General features: G+C 41.3%; 1 protein-coding gene across 1 annotated transcript; it reads right to left on the bottom strand.

Moving 5' to 3' along the window:
• Positions 1 to 1,404: 1,404 nt before the first annotated feature.
• Positions 1,405 to 19,958, bottom strand: LOC105841656 (sodium channel protein Nach). Its single transcript, XM_038015087.2, has 9 exons — positions 19,246 to 19,958; positions 18,025 to 18,222; positions 12,972 to 13,244; positions 11,827 to 11,935; positions 10,969 to 11,139; positions 9,638 to 9,764; positions 9,022 to 9,127; positions 8,416 to 8,522; positions 1,405 to 1,548 (listed from the first exon to the last, which is right to left on the bottom strand). The coding sequence occupies exons 1-9, from the start codon at positions 19,350 to 19,352 to the stop codon at positions 1,418 to 1,420; spliced, it is 1,329 nt and encodes a 442-aa protein (XP_037871015.1). The 5' UTR covers positions 19,353 to 19,958; the 3' UTR covers positions 1,405 to 1,417.
• Between the last annotated feature and the right edge of the window lie 1,141 nt (positions 19,959 to 21,099).

The following is a 21,099-nucleotide window of genomic DNA, read 5'->3' as shown; positions in this document are numbered from 1 at the left end:
TAATAAAAATCAAACCCGCAAAATTATAATTTGCGTAATCACTGGTGGTAGGACCTCTTGGGAGTCCGCACGGGTAGGTACCACCACCCCGCCTATTTCCGCCGTGAAGCAATAATGCGTTTCGGTTCGAAGGGTGGGGTAGCCGTTGTTACTATACTGAGACCTTAGAACTTATATCTCAAGGTGGGTGGCGCATTTACGTTGTGGATGTCTATGGGGTCCAGTAGCCACTTAACACCAGGTGGGCTGTGAGCTCGTCCACCCATCTAGCAATAAAAAAAAAAAAAAAAGAAAAGCGCTCGACGAATAAATTAACCCATAGACACGGCCACTGAGTTTCTCATCGGATCTTCTCACTGCGTCGCATTTCCGATCCGGTGGTAGATTCTGCGAAGCACTGCTCTTGCTAGTGCCAGTGATAGCAACACTTCCGATTTGAGCTCACCTAGACGTTAAGGAGATGCTGAAATAGCCTCTCAAGGCTATTAGCATAGTTAGGAAAACAAAGGTTGAGGAATGAATTAAAATCAAAAGAATAACTAAGCAAGTAAACACATACTCCACAGCTTAATAACATTGGTCGAATACCTACATCAATATGAAATAAACAAAATAAAAGATCTAATTATAGTAATTATAGTACTTATATGCATATATCCTACTTGCTTTTTTTTTCCTACCTATGTTGATAGCCTTGGGGGGCTCTTTCAGCTTCATCCTAACTTGTGTAGGTGAGCTTATGAGGCTCAAACCGGAGTGTTGCTAACACTGACCGTAGCAAGAGCAGAGATTTCAAGATTCGAACATAGACACAGTCGCATTGCTCGATTCGAGTAAGTACTTTACGCCAATACAACTTCGAACTTGTCTTTGGAGTATATGGAATAGATTAATTTGTTCTGAGGTTGTTCTCTGCCAAATAGTTAAAGTTAAGCTTGTTAGGTAGGTTACTATTGCATCTGCCGCCATCGGAATATACGTCACTCTTACTGTCTGAAGCCGCAGGGCCCATTCAGGATCTTACACCAAATCACAGTTTCCACTTAAATTCTGACTCGTATATCTACTGGTATCCTGGCATGTTTTGCTGCAAATTAGGTCTCAGCAGAGACGGGAGCGGCGGTTAAAGGCTTAGGTGTGTCCATGGACTTACTGTCTAAGCCGATGGTGATGGTGACCATCAGGTACGTGGTACTACTACGCACTTGTCTTGACCTTTCAACCCAGGATGCACAACTAGTCAGGCATGGACCGGCTTGCATTACGCCAACCACAAGTCTACATGCAGAATTATATTATGAGTATCACATTATCAAACTATCCCCCTTTCGTCCTGGGATATCGTTTTTGAATACGTACAAACTACGAACGTACCTACGTATCACAGAAATAAAACAATTCCGCTGTTAGTTACATTTTAATTTCCATAATGAAATTCTGATGATCTTCTCATTGCGTTCGGCAGCTTGATGAAGAACAAGTATAGTAATTCCAGTGCACTAAATAATCCGACTCCTAAGAACATATTGAAGACTCCTCCGAGTGACGCTGCCACAAAAAAAAATTATATATTTTTTAAACCATTTTAATCTTCTAATTTTTAAGTTTAGATTAGTTAGCCAACTTTAACTGTTCTAAATTTAGTTTCGTGAAAATTCAATTAAATGGGCAATGTAAAATGATGAGAAGACAAATTTACAAAAGTCCACTTGTGAATAGCCATCACACAAGACATTTGACAGACGCCTGAATCTCGCTTATGACATTTTCAAGATTTCAAGCTTGTATATACCTATACTAGTTCCAAGTAACAACTTTCAGACCCATAGATACAGCCCACTGAGTTTATCGCCGGATCTTCTCAGTGGGTCGCGTTTCTGATCCGGTGGTAGATTCTGCGAAGCACGGCTCTTGCTAGGGTTCGTGTTAGCATCGTCGTCAGGTTTGAGCCCCGTGAGCTCACCTTCTAGTTAAGGTTACGCTGAAATAGCCTCTTAAGGCTATCAGCATAGGTAGGGAAAAAAACTGTCAGACCGTCGGTCTACCGAGCAATATCAGCCGCTCGGTGGAAGATCTTTCCTTCGTCGTAATCGCCAAAAAACAAAGCGAGGTTTTGTTCCCGTCGAATACCCATATCTACCCTCCTAGTAGTATCCTATAGTGCTCCGTGTTATCAACCTTCCACCGCTGGAACACTTAGAACAACCGAGAGCCGTTGTCGCTGACTCGCAGCGATCGACAGGGCGGTTTTCATGATGATCACCACTTATCGCTGGGCCAAGTACATTAGTTCCCAAGGATATATTTATCGCTGCGAGCCTGGACACCCGAGAAATTCTTCAATAAGCTCAGTGTGCTTAGTGCGAGTTTTTTAACGTTCTCGATAGCGTAAAAGTTAACTCGAATTTGTATGCAGTTGGAACAGCGCCCCTAGCGGCAAACTCCAACTTCATACAAATTCGAGTTAACTTTTATGCTATCGTAAATCTTTACTGGTGGTAGGACCTCTTGTGAGTCCGCACGGGTAGGTACCACCACCCCGTCTATTTCTGCCGTGAAGCAGTAATGCGTTTCGGCTTAAAGGGTGGGACAGCCGTTGTAACTATACTTGAGACCTTACAACTTATATCTCAAGGTGGTTGGCGCATTTACGTCGTAGATGTCTATGAGCTCCAGTGACCACTTAACACCAGGTGGGCTGTGAGCTCGTTCACCCATCTAAGCAATAAAATAAAAATCAAGAACGTTAAGGACTCTGTGGTCAGCTCTAGTGCGAATATCACGTGGTTGTCATCGCGGTCTATTAAATATTATTTTTGCATGTTATTTGTAAATATTTCCTTATTTGTGAGTGTTTAACATTTATTTATTTAGTTTAGTTTATGTTTCTCGGTGTTGGTAAGTAGTTTTATATTCTTTAAATATCATTTTTTCTTACTTATTATAAATTAATTCTTTTTTATGGTGTACCCTCACTTATAAAATGTAATATGAATTCTGACAAAAATAAACCTCCCGATCCGGGGATACCAGAACATGATTCTGAATCCCGGGATAGTGAATCCCTAGGATCTCCAAGTTTTTCAACATTGACAGCTCCTTCCATTCGGTCAAGTTCTTCCTCACCTATTCCTGACGTCGAGCTATTACCAAATGAAGCCTCATCGCGGAAAAGAGGCCCAATCGCAGATGATCAGTCCATTAGACACAAAATAACTAGGATTGAAAATTCGACAAAATCATCGAAAAATAATCAACCTTCGACCCCGGCATACACTCGTAAATACCTATCATCAGATTTGGGACCTTTTGCAGTACATGTTTCTAAGATTGAAAGTGACCCCTCTTCAGGAGTATCAATCCACCCTGTAAAATTTGGTCAATTCATCTTTAAACATAACATTCCACATATCAGTAAAGACGGAATTAAAAAATTAGGCCGTAACAGGATAGTTGTGGAATTTACGATCTCATCTGCTGCAAACGATTTCCTAGAAAATAGTCTCCTTCTTGAAGAAGGCTATAAAGCTTTTATCCCGTCTTATCAGGTAACTCGTATGGGAATTGCCAGGGGCATTCCCACAGATTTCTCTAATGAAGAGATACCAAACTATATAGATGTTCCATTAGGTTGCGGAAAGGTAGTTAAAGCTAGGAGGCTTAATTATAAAGTTAGGAACGAGACATCCTACGAATGGCGTCCTAGTGAGACAGTAGTTCTGACTTTTGATGGACAGCGGCTCCCTCGCTACGTTTATTGCTTCCATAACTCTATTGCCATAGAACCCTATAAATTTCCAGTGATACAGTGTTTTAACTGTTGTCGTTACGGCCATGTTAAAGAAGCGTGTAGATCAAATCCACGTTGTCATAAATGCGGCGGACCACATTCTAGCAATAGATGTTATATTAACGATGACTCACTGTCCTGCATTTTTTGTTCAGGCACACATTCCGCTTTAGATAAAAATTGTCCTGAGCAACAACGTCAACGCGAAATCAAAACACGTATGTCAGAAGAAGGAATATCTTTTCAGGAGGCTGCAAAAGGCATTGCCGCCTCTCAACGTCCATACTCAGAAGTTCTAAAACAAGCTCACGTTACAAGAGTGCCCACCCAAGATCCAATAAATCACATTGAGACTAATTCTTACAGAAAAACCGTTTTTTTAAAACCAAAACCTAGAGCCCCAATTCAAAGGGGTTATGATAAAAAAGCACATGAAAATATCATTCGAGAATTTAATATACCTACTCCTGAAAACGGTTGTGCTCTGCAGAGTTCTAAAACTATTTCCAACTCTACAGATGTCTCTAAAATATCAGATATCCTTGATCTACTACAACAAAGCCTAGTTACCTATGTATCCACCAATCAAAGTTTACCGTCCAACGTTGCCGAAAAACTATTCGAAATTACCCAACTTTTAATCAATCAAAACGGAAACCATTCTACAATGGAATATCAGGAGCATAGTTCATAAAAAAAATGAACTATGCTATCTGATTAATAAACACGAACCATCAATAGTCGCAATATCTGAAACATGGCTTAAACCGTCAACGCCTTTTTATATTCCACAATACGCCACTTTAAGGCACGACCGCCCGGATGGATGGGACGGCGTGGCCCTATTATTCAGAAACTGCGTAAAATATATTCAAATCTCTTTACCGTCAATTGAGAATGTTTACATGCTAGCTGCCACTGTGTATTTCAAATCTAAAACTATTACATTACTTTCTATCTATATACCGCATCCTACTATTTCTATCATAACTGAACTTAGTAGTATAATTAACTCCCTTCCACCCCCAATTGTTATAGTCGGCGATTTTAATTGCCACAATACTTTGTGGGGTTCATACCGAAATGATAGACCAGGAGAAAAACTCTGTCAAATACTAGATGACGGTGATCTAGTTATTTTAAATGATGGCCGACCCACGCGTAAAACTTCTCCTCTTCAAAATCCTTCCGCGGTCGACTTGTCCATCTGTTCACCCTCTCTTGCACCTCTTTTATCATGGGACATAGACCAACACACTTATTGTAGTGATCATGCCCCCATTAAAATTTCTTTCCCCTCTTTTGGAAAAACTATGAGCCCTCCATCTCTTTTTAAATATCGATTGAATGCGGCCAATTGGAGTGGCTTCCGAACCTGTGTGGAAAATGAAATAAGTTTAAAAGAAAGCGTCACTAACGCCAATGCACTCGAATGTTATGAGAATTTTGTCGATGTTCTACATTCTGCTAGCTCAACCAACATTCCATTTAAAAATATATCATCCAGAAAAATTCCCTCTCCTCCATGGTGGGATCAACAATGTACGGAGATAGTCAAAGCAAGAAAATATGCTGAATTAAATTTCAATAAAAATATGACATTAGAAAATTATATCTCATTCCGTAAAATTGAAGCCAAAAGTAAAAGACTGCTAAATAGGAAGAAACGCACGGGTTGGCAATCTTTTTGCCAAAACGTTTCACCATCTACGCATCCAACTGTAATGTGGAATATGCTAAGAAGATACAAATCTAGCAAACTAGCCATCCCATCGCCTAAAACAAACTTAAATAGCTGGACCAAAGAATTTTGCAATAAGCTAGCCCCAGCTTATGTGCCTTGGTTTTCTGAACTCCCCATGTCCTATCATTTTACCCACTCTACTGATCTAGATGTTCCGTTTTCTATTGCAGAACTAAAAATGGTATTAGGCAATTTAAAAGATTCTACCCCAGGATTAGACGGTATCCCTTATTCCTTTGTAAAAGAATGCCCAGATAATGCTCTTTATCATCTCCTAACTATTATAAATTCATTTTTTGACACCGGTTCCATCCCGCCATCTTGGAAACACCAAATTATCCTCCCAGTCCTAAAACCTTCAAAAGACCCACTACTATCATCATCATATAGACCCATAGCCCTTTCCTCAACATTATGTAAAATCACAGAACATCTTCTGAAAAATAGATTGGACTGGTTTGTAGAGAGTCAAGGTATCCTCTCTCCCAGCCAATTAGGGTTTAGAAAAGGTAAAAGTGTTATGGACTGCCACGCGCTTCTAATATCTGACATCCAGATTGCATTTTCCAATAAACACTCGGTCATATCAGTTTTCTTAGATATAGAATCGGCCTACGACAACGTACTAATTTCGGTGCTCAGGAACAAACTGTTCAAGCTGAGCATTCCCTGTAAAGTAGTACAATTTATATGCAATTTACTGGTAGAACGTAAGATCAGCTTTCGTATAGATGGCCTCTTATCTACAGAAAGAACTGTGTGGAAGGGACTCCCTCAGGGTTCAGTTATTAGTCCATTATTATTTAATATTTATACTTCGGATATAGGCTCCGCTCTCACAAATAACTGTGAAATTATTCAATACGCAGATGATATCTGCATCTATCGTGTGCACGAAAATATCAATGAGGGTTCACTTGATATAAATGCTTGTTTGGACTCTGTTGGCAACTGGTTATTGGACCACGGCTTTGACGTAGCTCCAATAAAGAGTCAAGTAGTATTATTTTCAAGAAAGCGTTCTCCCCCTAATATAAACATCGTATATCAAGGATATAGTATTCCACTAGTAACAGAGGCAAAATTTCTGGGTCTAATACTAGACGCCAAGCTTACGGGTTCGGCACACGTCGATAACACAGTAAAAAAATGTGAAAAAAACATCAATGTGCTACGCGCACTATCTGGTACATGGTGGGGTGCCCATCCCTATAGTCAAAAACTCCTTTATAATGCTCTAGTTCGCAGTATTATAGACTTCGGCTCAATTTTCCTGCAGACCTCAACTAAAAGTATTCTGTCTCGATTAGACTCAGTTCAGTTCAAAGCCTTAAGAATAGTGCTGGGTGCAATGAAATCCTCCCCAACTCGAGCCCTACAGGTCGAAAGTGCAGAGTCGCCCTTAAGCCTGAGACGACAGTATCTTTCAGATCGATATACTCTCCGTTTAGCTCAAATACACCCTAATGCTATTATATCAAAATTATCTGCTCTTCAAAATTGTATGACTTCAAACTTCTGGAATAGTAGGGAACAGCCCTGTCTCATTAAAAGTGTAAATTATATTGATAGCTTCCAATCTCCCTTAATTCAATCCGACACCCTCCCTATTTTCAAAATATCATTTAAGGCCCTCTGCCATTCCCCCACAGTTTATCTAAACATAGGTTTAGAAAAAAATACAAAAAACGCCAACTTAAAATTTTTAAACATGGTAGAAGAAAAATGGCCACGGTGGAATTTATTTTTCACCGATGCCTCGAAATTAGTTTCAAATGGTAACACTGGTGCTGCCTTCTATCACCCAAACGCAAATCATTACAAATTGCACAAACTACCCCCAGAAACCTCGGTATTCACGGGCGAGTGTATTGCATTGATAAGTTGTCTAAAGTTCATCATGCAGCACTCAATTAACTACTCCGCGATATTCAGTGATTGTTCTAGTGCTATTCAAGCCATTTCAAAGAATCCGATAAAGAATTGTTTAGAAAATCCGCTAGTTTGTATAATCAAAAACCTGTTGTTCACCTGTCATCAAAACAACATTAAAGTTGAAATAGTTTGGATCCCTTCACATACAGGAATTCTTGGGAATGAAACTGTGGATCAAATGGCTAAAGAAGCAACACATAGTGGTGATTGTGAGTACTACGCGAATGTAAGTCGTGATCTTATTCATAATATTAAACTTAATCTCGTATCAGACTGGCAAAAGCAATGGGAAACCTACAAATATCAATATTCTAAAATAAATCCTAGTGTCTTTATCAAACCTTGGTTTTATAAGTTCAAAAAATTCAACAAGCAAATAACTAGTGTACTTATCAGGCTTCGATTGGGTCACTTTTGCTCACCACAATTTTTATTTAAGCTAAAAATTAAACCTTCTCCTATGTGTAGTTGCGGTAAATCTATCGGTACTTTAGATCATATATTTCTGGAATGCGCTCTTAATGTTGAATGCCCACCACTGTATTGTTTACTAACTAACACTAACATCCCGTTCCCAGTTAATATGAACTATCTCTTAACATTCCCTAATCCTAAAGTTGTAAATGCATTAGCTTATTTTATTTCCCGCAATAACATTAAACTGTAAAAATATTTACAAATTTTTCTTCAGTTCTTATTCATCTCATCTGCTACAATCTATATCTATCTATATCATTGATATTCTATCTACCTGACATTGGCAGAGTAATTCGTAAAAGAAGAGACTCGAGCCAAAAAAAAAAAAAAAAAGAACGTTAAGAAACTCGCACTAAGCACACAGGTACATACAGGTAATGTCTAAACAAATAACACACAAAACCAAATAACACGCTTGAGGAGTTGCAACTCACCCGTCTCTTCGACGCTAAATACAACGGATACTCACATAGCAAGGTAAACCAAGTTTCTGTTGGGTTCAAAGTGAATATACGAGACAAATTGATGTTGACGCGCACGTGCATCACTACGGACGACGTTGCGTTTAGTCCACTGCTGAAAATAATATTCACATTCATTATTCATATCATAAAAAGTATCTATCTAAGTCATGTTTCTAAAATAACCTAAGGGGTAGGACGTCTTGTGAGTCCGCACGGGTAGGTACCAGCACCCTGCCTATTTCTGCCGTGAAGCAGTAATGCGTTTCGGTTTGAAGGGTGGGGCAGCCGTTGTAACTATACTGAGATCTTAGAACTTATATCTCAAGGGGGGTGGCGCATTTACGTTGTAGATGTCTATGGGCTCCAGTAACCATTTAACACCAAGCGGGCTGTGAGCTCGTCCACTTATCTACACAACAACAACAAAAAAGCTAAAGCCTTTATTAGTAGGTATACGAATGTTCTTGCACTGTCAACGCATTTTAATATAGGTATGTTCAAACCTTAAAATTTCGGACTCACCAGGAACCTGCTTATAATGATTGAGTGGCTCGCCCGTGTGGAAGACCGGCAGACCTGTGGAGGGTTCACGAGAACATTTTCACACTTACTAAATAGGATCAATGACGTAGCTGTTGAAGTTCAAAGGAGACGACTCTAGCGTTGTGTACGCGGTGACTTTCTTACAGCTGGGAGCACAGTTGCACGTTTCGTGACCTGGAAAGAACAGAAATTACAGAATAGCTATGATCAAAGATGGGGTTCTATGAAATTACGCCGGCTGAGAAGCGACGCTGCATACTCTTCACTCATTAACAGTATTACATCACTTTTTATTGGTGGCAGGACCTCATAGAAGTCCGCAAGGGTAGGTACCAAAACCCTTCCCATCTCTGTCGTGAAGCAGTAATGCGTTTCGGTTTGAAGGGCGGGGCAGCCGTTGTACTGTTAAAAGTGAGACCTTAGAACTCATGTCTCAAGGTGGATGGCGGTATTTACGTTGTAGATGTTTATGGGCTCCGGTAATCAGTTAACACCAGTAACACCAGGTGAGCCGTGAGCTCGTCTACCCATCCAAGCAATAAAAAAATAAGAAACTATGTAGGTATACACATAAATCGGATGAGATAAGTTTTGTAATTTTGGAAATCTTCGTAAAATTAAAGGATTTTCTATTGAAAGACTTCGACTAAGCTATTAAGAGTAAGGAACTACATCATTATGTACCCTTAACTCCATAGGACCTCAAACATTTGAGTTCCGTGAGAGAGCACGGCAGTAAGTCCCCGTCAGCCAGTTGCCGGTTTCCTCTCAGCGGGTCAACGCAACCGCATATCTTCTCGGAGCAGCGCTTCTGAGAGATCAAGGGATGCAAATTATGTTGATCGTTAATTTTGATGTCGTAATTCGCTCATGGCTGTCGAAGTCGCTATAATATGATGTCGGATACCCATTTAAGTAAAATTTCAGCGAATTGTAGTTTAACTATAATAAATAATAATAATTCCCTTAAGTCGTAGATGGATTCCGGCTTAACGCGACTTCGGTGACTCTTACATCTGATAAAAACCCACTGGAAACATAATTTGACTGGAAGTCCTACTCTTGTGAGTCCGCACGGGTAGGTACCACCACCCTGCCTATTTCTGACGTGAAGCAGTAATGCGTTTCGATTTGAAGGGTGGGGCAGCTGTTGTAACTATACTGAGACCTTAGAACTTACATTTCAAGGTGGGTGTCGCATTTACGTTCTGGATGTCTATGGGCTCCAGTGATCACTTAACACCAGGCGGGCTGTGAGCTCGTCCACTGAACTAAACAAAAAAAAAGTTAAGTAGTTAATTCCACTATTCAATTTATACTTTTTAAAATATACAATGAAATGGTTCTTTTTTTTTTTCTAAAAATAGTTCTATAGCCATGTTTTCGGTAAAAGTGGACAAAGTAAAAAAGGCCTCTTAGTCCAGTTAATCGCATGCGGTTAACACTTTTCCTATAAGGCCCTAGCGACAGTATATGAATTACTTTGGATAGTATTTTTTCCAATCCCTTAGCCTGATTTCTTATATGAATGTCTATTGCATATAGTGTGCGCGGAAGCACTAGTCACCGCCTGAGGTAGGTATGTGAGCGGCAGGGCGGGCGAGGTAGGCAAACGTCAAGCTAACTCAGTCTGCCGTCGACCACCGCGGCGGTTATACGATACAGTTGTTCTTGCCAGTTTGTTCCAAGCATACACGAGGTAAAATATCCTAAGATGGGTCCACCAATTACACGACCAGTGTAAAATGTAATTTACAATGTGTACCGATTTTTCTCAAGCGTAATGAGCGTAATGAGAATTGTAGATGAAGGAAATTCGAATCGCCAAACATCACATTCATTCTAACATGTTATTCTGAGATTTATCTGCACTTAATATAATATCGTGTGCGTCTTGTAAATCACGCCCTGCCCCGTCTTACCCCGCCACATACCTCAGGAGGTGACTAGCGCACTATAATAAACTCTTCCGAATTACCTGATAATTGTTAAATATAGCTCTTAACTCAACTTACTAAACAATCACTTCTTGAGTATCCTTTTCGGGAGACACATGATTCTTCAATCAGTCTCTCGGTGTCAGTACTCTCCGGGATGGACGTGTATCTCAACTGGGCCATATAAGTGTTTCCGGGAGCTAATTGCATTGGTTCAATCCACTCTTCCCCGTCGTATTTTGTAAAGAACTGAACAAATCGCAAGGAAAATAAATTCAGAATAACACATAAGGCGATTCTTTTTCAGTCTGATTTAAAAATCATTTCAGAACAGAATCATAAGTAGAAAAAAATAAAATAGGTATACCAGACAGGTACCAATTTTTGTAATGAAATACGGACTTAACAAATATTCAACATAGGACTTCTGCGGTAAAGGAATACCATCGTGTGATATAAGTCAAACCCGTATAAAAAACATAATTAGCGTAGGTACCGCCACCCTGACTATTGCACCATTTCACCAATCAGAGAAAAAAATATTGAAAGAGATGACTCACCACCATCGGAGCAGTATTTATATACTGTTCCGGTGGTGGTGGTGGTCATCATTATGGAACTGTGCAGCAGATGGAAACAAAAAGCAAAAGAACTTATTTAATGTTAGTTATTTGAAAGGAAAATACCAGACTCGGTTTTCTCGAGTGGATGTATTCAAACTAAAACCTTACCCTTCATGTTATAAAAGGAATTATAAATAATTTAGACTACGATAATTACAATATGGTAATACTATCTGATACTTAGTACTTATTACATAGTGCCGTAGACAGCGTTATCACCGACCCATCCGAGTTACGTTTACCACCTTATAACAGGTACCTTATGCTGACTACGCTCATAAAAATATTAAAGCCCCATTGAAGATTAATTTACCTCAAAATTATAAAGGTTGGTGTCATTAAAACATTGCACGGCCAAGTCCAACCTTAGTGTACTTTGGAATCCATTTCTTAATTGTAGACTCGTGCCTTGATTTGCCAGTCTGTAATGTTGGAGAATGCTTAGGCACCCGATTGCAACGGTACCATTATAATTTGTGACGCTTCAAACACAAATCCTCCCTTACTAACTCATTTATCAAAAAATCTAATAAAAAAAAGTGTGTGTGCCGCTCCGACGCACGACTGGAGTTTACTGGATATAAAAAATTAAACGAAACAATACGAGAAATAGTTCTATATTACGACAACACGATACACTACAGATTATTAACAAATTAACGAGACACAAAACAAACGACTAACAAATATATGAAAATACAATAATGAGAGAAACGCGCGATCAGTACGAGGCTTTGTGGCGGACTGCCGGCGCAGGCGCATAACGCATTTCGTGTGACATGCTAGTACGATTTTGGTCCCCATAATTTTCATACCCCGGGCCTATATATGTAAATCGATTCTAAAGGAGTAAACTCAAAAAAAATACATGCCCGCTGAGTTTCTTGCCAATTCTTCTCAGGACGGAGGCTAGTTTTTGTGAATTGGCGGTAGTTCTTTTGACGTTCAACCAGTATGTACTTTCATTTATGTTGAATAATTTTTCTTTATTTGATTTGATTTCATCATGAAAAACCTATTTTGATATATGTTTATCAGAATTAAAATTACTTTTTACGATTTAATTTCGCTGTTATTATTTCCACATTATTATTTCTGACGTTTCAAATACCGTTCACAATATTCGTGGTCAAGAAAGTATAAAATATTTAACAGTAAATGTAGTTTTAGTAATTATTATTTCTTCTAGCCCACTGAGTTTCTAGCCGGACCTTTTCAATGGGTCGCGATTCGAATCCGGTGATTCATTTTTCGAAGTACTGCTCTTGCTAGGGCTAGTGTTGGCGAATTATCTCAGGTCGAACCCGTAAGTTCACCCACCGGCCGCGTGAAGTTGTAATAGCCTCTTAGGTTACCAGCGAATAGGTAGGAAAAAAAATCACCTATGACTAATAAAAACCAGAAAAAAAATCATTTTAATTTAATGTACATTATAATGTATTTTTTTACTGTCCTTACTTTTTATTAGGTCTCAAAACGCAGCACAGACCCCAAGGTGTAACTTCGATGTCAAACAGGATATCGCACGACTTATAGATATTCTGCCAGCGACACTTCTTGATGACCGCGTGGCACGGGGGCATGTGCGCCCTCATGATGTCTAGTAAGGTGACATTGTTCACAGTCAGCAAGTGGTCAAGTATCTGTATTTGGTCGTCGGCTGCTGGTTTACCTTTGAGAACGTGGGCTAAAGTTAGAGGTAGCCGTTTGTTTAGATTCTTATCATGTGACCTGCAAACACGTGTGTTCAATTATTTTTATTAAATATATAAGGTACTAATCTACTAGGTGGGGTCGGCACAGCGAATTTTTCTATACCATTCTCTTCTAGCAACCGTCATCTCAACACTCACTCCCCTTTTAATACAGTATTACATTTAATATATTGTGTTATCTCTATATATAAAAATGAATTGATGTTTTTTTTTTTTTTTTTTATTGCCCTTGTAAATCAAATCAAATCAAATCAAAAAATTTTTATTCAACATAAATGAAAGTACATACTTGTTGAACGTCAAAAGAACTACCGCCAATTCACAAGAACTAGCCTCCGTCCTGAGAAGAATTGGCAAGAAACTCAGCGGGCATGTTTTTTTTTTTTTTTTTAATAAATTGTTATTTATTAATTTTTTAATATTACATTATTTTTTTTAAATATGAGTTTTTTACAATGAGTATTATAACGTAACAATTACTACAATATTGAAATGCCCGGAGCGAGCAACTCATTCCCACTTTGTGCAATCTTCTAGATAATCATTGACTTTATAGTAAGCTTTATTGCACAGATGTTCTTTAACAGTTTTCTTAAACCTATGTATATGTAGGTTCTGAACATCTTGTGGGATTTTGTTATACAGGAGTTTGTTAGGCAGACGAGCATACGGCCCACCTGATGGTGAGTGGTTACCGTCGCCCATGGACTTCAGCAATGCCCGGGGCAGAGCCAAGCCGCTGCCTATCGCTTAATACTCTCCACAAGCCTCTTTTAAAGAAGGACATGTCATAGCGCTCGGGAAACACCGTGGAGGGGAGCTCATTCCATAGCCGGATGGTACGTGGCAGAAAAGACCTCTGGAAACGCACTGTCGATGACCGCAGTGGCTCCAGGTAGTATGGATGAACTCTACTCCGGTGGCGGGCGGTGCGATGGTAAAAACGAGATGCCGGTATCATCTCAAACAATTCCTCAGAGCACTCCCCATGGAACATTCGGTACAAAATACAGAGGGAACCGAAGTCCCTCCGCAGACCCAAAGGTTCCAAACGATCCGCGAGAATGGGATTATCGACGATTCGAACGGCCCTCCTCTGTATGGAGTCAAATGGAAGAAGCTGGTATTTGGGAGCCCCGGCCCAGAGATGGGAACAGTACTCCACGCGAGGCCGGACTTGTGCTTTATAAAGCAAAAGTCTTTGTCCAGGCGTGAAATACCGCTTCGTTCTGTTGAGGACTCCCAGCATTTTGGACGCCAACTTGGCTTTGCCTTCCAAATGACTCCGAAATTGGACATCACTCGAAATGTCGACCCCAAGTATCCCGATGCGCGCGGAAGGTTGCAGGGATACTCCTTGGAATTGCGGCGCCATGACAAAGGGGTCCTTCTTCGCAGTGAACGCGCAAACTTGTGTCTTCAACGGGTTGAATTGAACTAAGTTCGATTCACCCCACTCGGAGACTCGCCCCAGAGAGTTCTCCACTTCAGACACAAGTTTTGATCGTCTCTCTTGCACCACGCTCCGAGAAAGACTCTGATGGCCGATATATCGCGCATCCCCCGTGCTGTCATCCGCATAGCAATGCATGCCATCAATAGACAGCATGTCATTGATATACAGGATGAAAAGCGTGGGGGAGAGCACCGAACCTTGTGGAACGCCAGCATTAATGGTCATGGTATCAGAACAATCACCGTCTACAACGACCGTGATGCTCCGCCCATCCAGAAAGCTAGCGATCCACTTGCAGAGACCCTCGGGGATTCCGTAAGATGGTAGCTTCGACAGAAGCGCCTTATGCCAGACCCTGTCGAAGGCCTTCGCGATATCAAGGCTCACAGCAAGAGCCTCGCCCTTGCTCTCCAAGGCTTCAGCCCACCTATGAGTAAGGTATACAAGAAGATCGCCAGCTGAACGACCGTGACGGAAACCGTACTGTCGGTCACTGATCAGCTGGCGATCTTCAAGATACTTCAGGAGTTGTGTGTTTATTATTCGCTCCATCACCTTGGAAAGCAAGGAAGTTATCGCGATAGGCCTATAGCTCGATGGGTCCGACCGGTCACCCTTCTTGGGGATAGGGTGGACGTGGGCGGTCTTCCATGAAGACGGAACCCTGTTAGTGCAATAAGAGAGGCGATACAAACGCGTTAGCGCAGGCGTCAGCTCAGGGGCGCACTTTTTCAGAACCACTGCGGGGATGCCGTCTGGCCCACTCGACTTATGGACGTCCAGGAGTCGGAGCTCCCGCCTGACTGCACACTGTGTGAAGCAGATATCCGGCAGGGAGCTATCACACCGGGGGATGTTCGGTGGTGTGGCACCCCCGTCGTCCACAGTCGAGTTCGAGGCGAAGAGTTTGACCAGAAGGTCAGCCTTCTCTTTCGCGCTGTGGGCCAGAGTGTCATCGGACTTGCGCAGTGGTGGGAGACTAGACCTGCAAAAGTTTCCTTCTGCAGCTTTGGCGAGCGACCAAAAAGCACGGCTCCCAGAGGGATAGCTCTTTAGTCGCTCGCCAACTCTAGCAACGTGCTCCGACTTCGCCTTGGCAATTACCTTCTTGTAGGACCTGGAGGCGGCGTTATATTTCCGCCTTTCCTCTGAGATGTTAGGATCCCGACGCCTCCTGGCATCATCCCATGCCACGTATGCGGACCGCTTGAGGTGTGCAGCATCCCTGCTGGCATTGTTATACCAGGGTCTGCTGCGACCCCCAACGGGCACTTCAGAAGAGGGAACAAACAATTCCATCCCCTGGAGCACCACGTCTTTAAGACGGTCCGCACAGACGTCAGGATCAGCAGAGGAAAAGCAGAACCGCCCCCATGGGTAGGATGCGTAAAATTCACGCAATCCATCCCAATCTGCTGACATATACCGCCAAACTCTTCGATACCCGGTCGTCGTTCGACGACCAGGACGAGAGAGTGGTACGGCAGCACGGATAAGGCAGTGATCGGACGATCCAAGCGGAGCGTCGACCACCACACTGTATCCGGCCGGATCCGTGGTCAGCAGAAGGTCCAACAGAGAAGGCTCGTGCCCCTCGATATCTGGGACACGGGTGGGCTGTGTCACCAGCTGGGAGAAGCCGTAGGCCAAGGCGAAATCGTAGGCAGTCCGACCCGGGAGGTCAGTGGTTCTGGACCCCAACCACTCTTGGTGGTGAGCGTTAAAGTCTCCAAGAACCACCACCTCCGCAGATGGGTACTGCTCAAGCACGCGGTTAGTCCCCTCTTGCACATGCTCTATCAGAGCTGCACCTGCATCACTGCTGTGGGACCTGTACAGGCATGCGTAGACTCGGGTACAACCCCCGTGATCTACGCGCAGCCACAAGAGGGACAGGTCCCGTTGTTCGAGGCCTCGTAGACGGCGACAACAAACATCAGCCCGGACGAATACACACACCCCGGCTTTACGCAGGAAGTTGTGCTCCAATACGTAGCCGGGGTATTCAAGGTAAGAGGTATCATCCGGAGCAGATATCTGTGTCTCCGTCAGAAACAGTAGGGCAGGCTGCGCCGTCTCAAGGTGGTGGTGTACGGCGTCAAGGTTGCTATGTAGGCCCCTGACATTGCTGAAATCCACATTAAATGTGGAATAGGGGATCGCCGATATAGCCCTTTTTCTTTTTCTTATTTTCATTTTGTTTTTTGGAGAGTGGGATAAGGTGAGGTAGGATGTTCGGAGTGAAAACATGACAACACCTGAATAAAGCGCGGAACATAGTGTGCGGTCGATCACGGGTTCCGTGAGAGTCCGACGCAGGGCATGGAAGGGCCCCCAGTCCACCCTGCGTACGATCGCCGGGATCCACTCCGGTCTCCGACTCCGGCACGACGACCGCACGACAGGATTTTACACCGGTTGGCGGGACAGCTTCCCGGGGCGGAGTTTAGTAGTGACACCCGGGTTCAGGTCCCCTACTGACCGGCGGGCGGCGGCGAACACCGTTTCACTGGGTCTCCCTATACCCCTGTCAAACAATCACGTCCCGCAAGCTCGCGCGCACGTCTGATCCGCATGTTCCAGGTGTCATCAAGATTCACCCCCAACAAGGAAGAGGAAAGGAAAGGAATAAAACTGGCTCTCCAACCCACACACCGGAACACAGCTAGGCTATTTGGCGGCGGACTCTAGTTGGAGGGTGGTCGCCAGCCAGTCGGACTAGTCCTACCACCGATTATGTTTTCGGCTCCCGTTTAGCACCACCCAGGGGTCACTTGTAGGGAATCGCGGGTTAAACCTACGGAAGCGGGAAGCAATCGACCCCCAAGTTGTTCGTTAGTCTCGCTAAAACTCGAGAACGGCTGGACCGATTTGGCTAATTTTGGTCTTGAATTATTTGTAGAAGTCCACAAAAGGTTTAAAAGGTAGATAAATATGAAAATGCTCAGAATGAAATAAAACGTCAGACGGATTCCTTTTGTTTGTTATAAGTTTATATTATACAAAAGTTTAAGTCTTTTATTTATCGATTGAGGCACTACCAAGTCTGTCGAAACAGCTAGTTGTTAATAAAACTATTAATCATATGCCTACATTCAAACCTTTATCTCGCATACACACGGTTCATTCAAGTCGTGACAAATACGTATAGGAATCAGTAGGGAATGAACGGCTAAAGGAAAATCTTTCAGCGACTGAATGTTATTGCTCGCTAGACCGACACTGCCTGAATCAATTTGTTCGGAACTAGTACGAGAGATGTTGTTAGCACAATTCCAGTTTTTATCGGTTTTATATATCTATGATAAATACAAATTCACAAGTAACCCGAAATTCTTACAATTTATCAATGAATGCTTCAGCAATGCTCTCGACAGTAGGACATACAGCTACAACGGGTAACTGATGCTCTGACATTTCCAATTTCAAATCGTAAAGCGCCAACAGAGCGGGAACTTCTAGAAACCGAGCCCACAAAACCGTGCACAGGAGTCCGGCACAAGAGGCGCTTGCACAGCAACACAGAAACCATCCAATCCTACAATAAACGCACTGAGGTAAATGGACCACGGGATTGTCGAAGTCATAAAATTCATAATTGAGGCCTATAAAATCAAAGGCAGCTAAATCCAAGTCTGTGAAATATTCAGGTAAACTACAAAAATCGGCCCTAAACACGTCATTACGGATCCTCCTGATCCATCGAAGTACTGCTCTTGCTAGGGCAAGTGTCAGAAACACTCCCGGTTTGGAGGCTGAAGTTATTTTATTCGGATAGCTACGATATTCTTTATTTTAAAGCAGATTTATAAAGAATGAGAATATAACTAATAATCTGAATTTTAAATGATAAAACTTCGTTTATTAGTACTTAGTACAAAGTAAAAATAAAATTTTTTAACTGAATTTGTTAGAGATTTAGCTGCATTTGTTATAACATGAAAACACTAAAGCGTGTCCAACTAACTTAACAAGATAGCGCCATTGTTAATCCATTTTACGACATTAAGGCGTTTAGCTGCCTTTGATTTTATAGGCCTCAATTGACTTATCGCAGGTACCGTCCTGGGGCGCCGTCAAAATACCGCCCCATTCCTACGTAAATTGAGTAAGTATAGGTCCGGAGCATAATTTGACCTATAAGCGTATAAATGTATACTACAAAAAAAATTATTAAGCTACAATGAATATTTTCAATACAATCACATATCTCAAAGATTATTCGATAATGGGGAAAATTTTAACTGCGTATAGCTACCCTAAATTCAAGCGCCCTTGGAAATTTCGGTGCACAAGGAACCAGCCCTTAGTGCCAACATTGGCAGATACCAATACCCTGATTTGTTCTGTCTTACATGTAGCAAGCATAGGATCCCAAAATGACCACTGTAAGAGTACAACTGGCCACCGCAAGACAAGATTGAAACCTCATTTTTATTGGCATAAAAGTTGCTCCTTTAAGCCATAGCACATGATTAATTTCCAAAAGGCAGAATGGTGGCAGCCTGATTAGCTGGGGCACATTTCAAATTAAACTGAAATTGGATTATCAGAAACTTACCGATCAATATAAAACTTCGAACCTAAGTATTTGAAGCCGTGTAGGGTTGTCGTCTGCAAAAATGTTCTTATCGCTTTGCTTAAAGGCGTGGGCTTAAGTTTTTCCATTTTTGCATTTATATCGCAAACTGTAAGGAAATACCTACATGTTATACAAACTCAATTTTTAATTCATTGAGATTAATTCATTTAATTCATTTAGACTACTAACCATGAATCTTGTCAGTTAAGCTTAATATATTTTTTACGAAATGCCGTGCAAATATATAGTGTAAGTGAAAATTATAATATAGTGAAAATTGTCTCGATTTTTTTTTTATTGCTTAGATGTGCGAACGAGCTCACAGCCTACCTGGTGTTAAGTGGTTACTGGAGCCCATAGACATCTACAACATAAATGCGTCACCCACCTAGAGATATAAGTTCTAAGATCTCAGTATAGTTACAACGGCTGCCCTACCCTTCAGACCGAAACGCATTACTGCTTCACGGCAGAAATAGGCGGCGCGGTGGTACCTACCCGCGCGGACTCAAGAGGTCCTACCACCAGTAATTACGCAAATTATAATTTTGCGGGTTTGATTTTTATTACACGATGTTATTCCTTCACCGTGGAAGTCAATCGTAAACATTTATTGAGTACGTATTTCATTAGAAAAATTGGTACCCGCCTGCGGGATTCGAACACCGGTGCATCGCTCAACACGTACCTAAGTATGCACCGGACGTCTTATCCTTTAGGCCACGACGACTTCCAACTTCTGTTCTTTGTTCATCATCTCACTAGAGCCGATATTTTGATTCATACCTGAAACAATTCCACTCACCAAGTGAGGTGAGATTCTAGAAATAATTATATATTTATCAAGCACCATGCGACTCGTCGTTTTTTAAACTGAACCAATATTTATATTAAGCTTCTACTTACTGTAATTAACAATGTAGATCTTGAATGTGTTCTTTTAACTTGCAGAATATTACTGAATTTGTTAGGCGTAAATTTCATTTCAAATAAGATTTTCTTTGATAACGTGATATTTATCATTTGTCATTAAGTGCCATGTTCGTTTATAATAACAGCTTTTAAAAAACGATTAATGGCATGCACGATTCAACATACGGCGATCGTTAGTTCGTGTGGTTTAAGAGAAACACGTAAGAAATACTAAAAAACTATACTGAGACCTTAGAACTTATATCTCAAGGTGGGTAGCGCATTTACGTCATACATTTCTATGGGCTCCAGAAACCACTTAACACCAGGTGGGCTGTGAGCTCGTCCACTAATCTAAGCAATACAACAACAACAAAATATATATTCATTACGTGTCTGCCCTGGTATTTCACCGCCCTGTCTATTTCTTCCAATGGCAGTCACTTATTCGTTTGATGGATGTGATAAGCGGTATACAATAGATACAATAGAAACTTCAAGTCAAAATTCGAAGCAGCTATTGCAGCATATTGAGCTATCTATGGGATCATTGCACAACATTAACGATAAAATAATCGACTTCATCATGGCGGCGAATTTATTTATTTATTACACTTCATGTAAAATTTATATTGGCGGACTTAATTCCTAAGGCATTTCCTAACAGTGAACCAAAAGTAGTGCAGAGTAAATAATAGTAGATGCAATGAAATTTATATTAAATTACAAATAGATACACAACAATATATACATACCATACATAAGCGTAAATAGGTATATTACTAATATACATCAAAGTTTCAGATTCATCAAGATTCATCAAAGTTTAATGACAAATAAATATAATTAAAAAAGATAAGTATTTGATTTTTGACAGAGCTTAGAAAAAACTATGGCCAACTTACCCTATGTCACTTATAT

The sequence above is a fragment of the Bombyx mori genome, chromosome 13, assembly GCF_030269925.1.
Source record: "Bombyx mori chromosome 13, ASM3026992v2".
Taxonomy (NCBI): domain Eukaryota; kingdom Metazoa; phylum Arthropoda; class Insecta; order Lepidoptera; family Bombycidae; genus Bombyx; species Bombyx mori.
Note: the sequence above shows the minus strand (reverse complement) of the source record. Positions and strands in the feature narration are given on the sequence as shown.

What these genes read in the sequence shown, in the direction of transcription:
- LOC105841656 (XM_038015087.2), bottom strand. Translation starts at nt 19,352, where the DNA reads ATGGAAAAACTTAAGCCCACGCCTTTAAGCAAAGCGATAAGAACATTT. An exon ending in CCAACCTTTATAATTTTGAG is followed by an intron (nt 11,140 to 11,826) that starts GTAAATTAATCT and finishes CGATTTGTTCAG; the next exon opens with TTCTTTACAAAATACGACGG. An exon ending in TACGTCATTGATCCTATTTA is followed by an intron (nt 8,523 to 9,021) that starts GTAAGTGTGAAA and finishes TATTATTTTCAG; the next exon opens with CAGTGGACTAAACGCAACGT.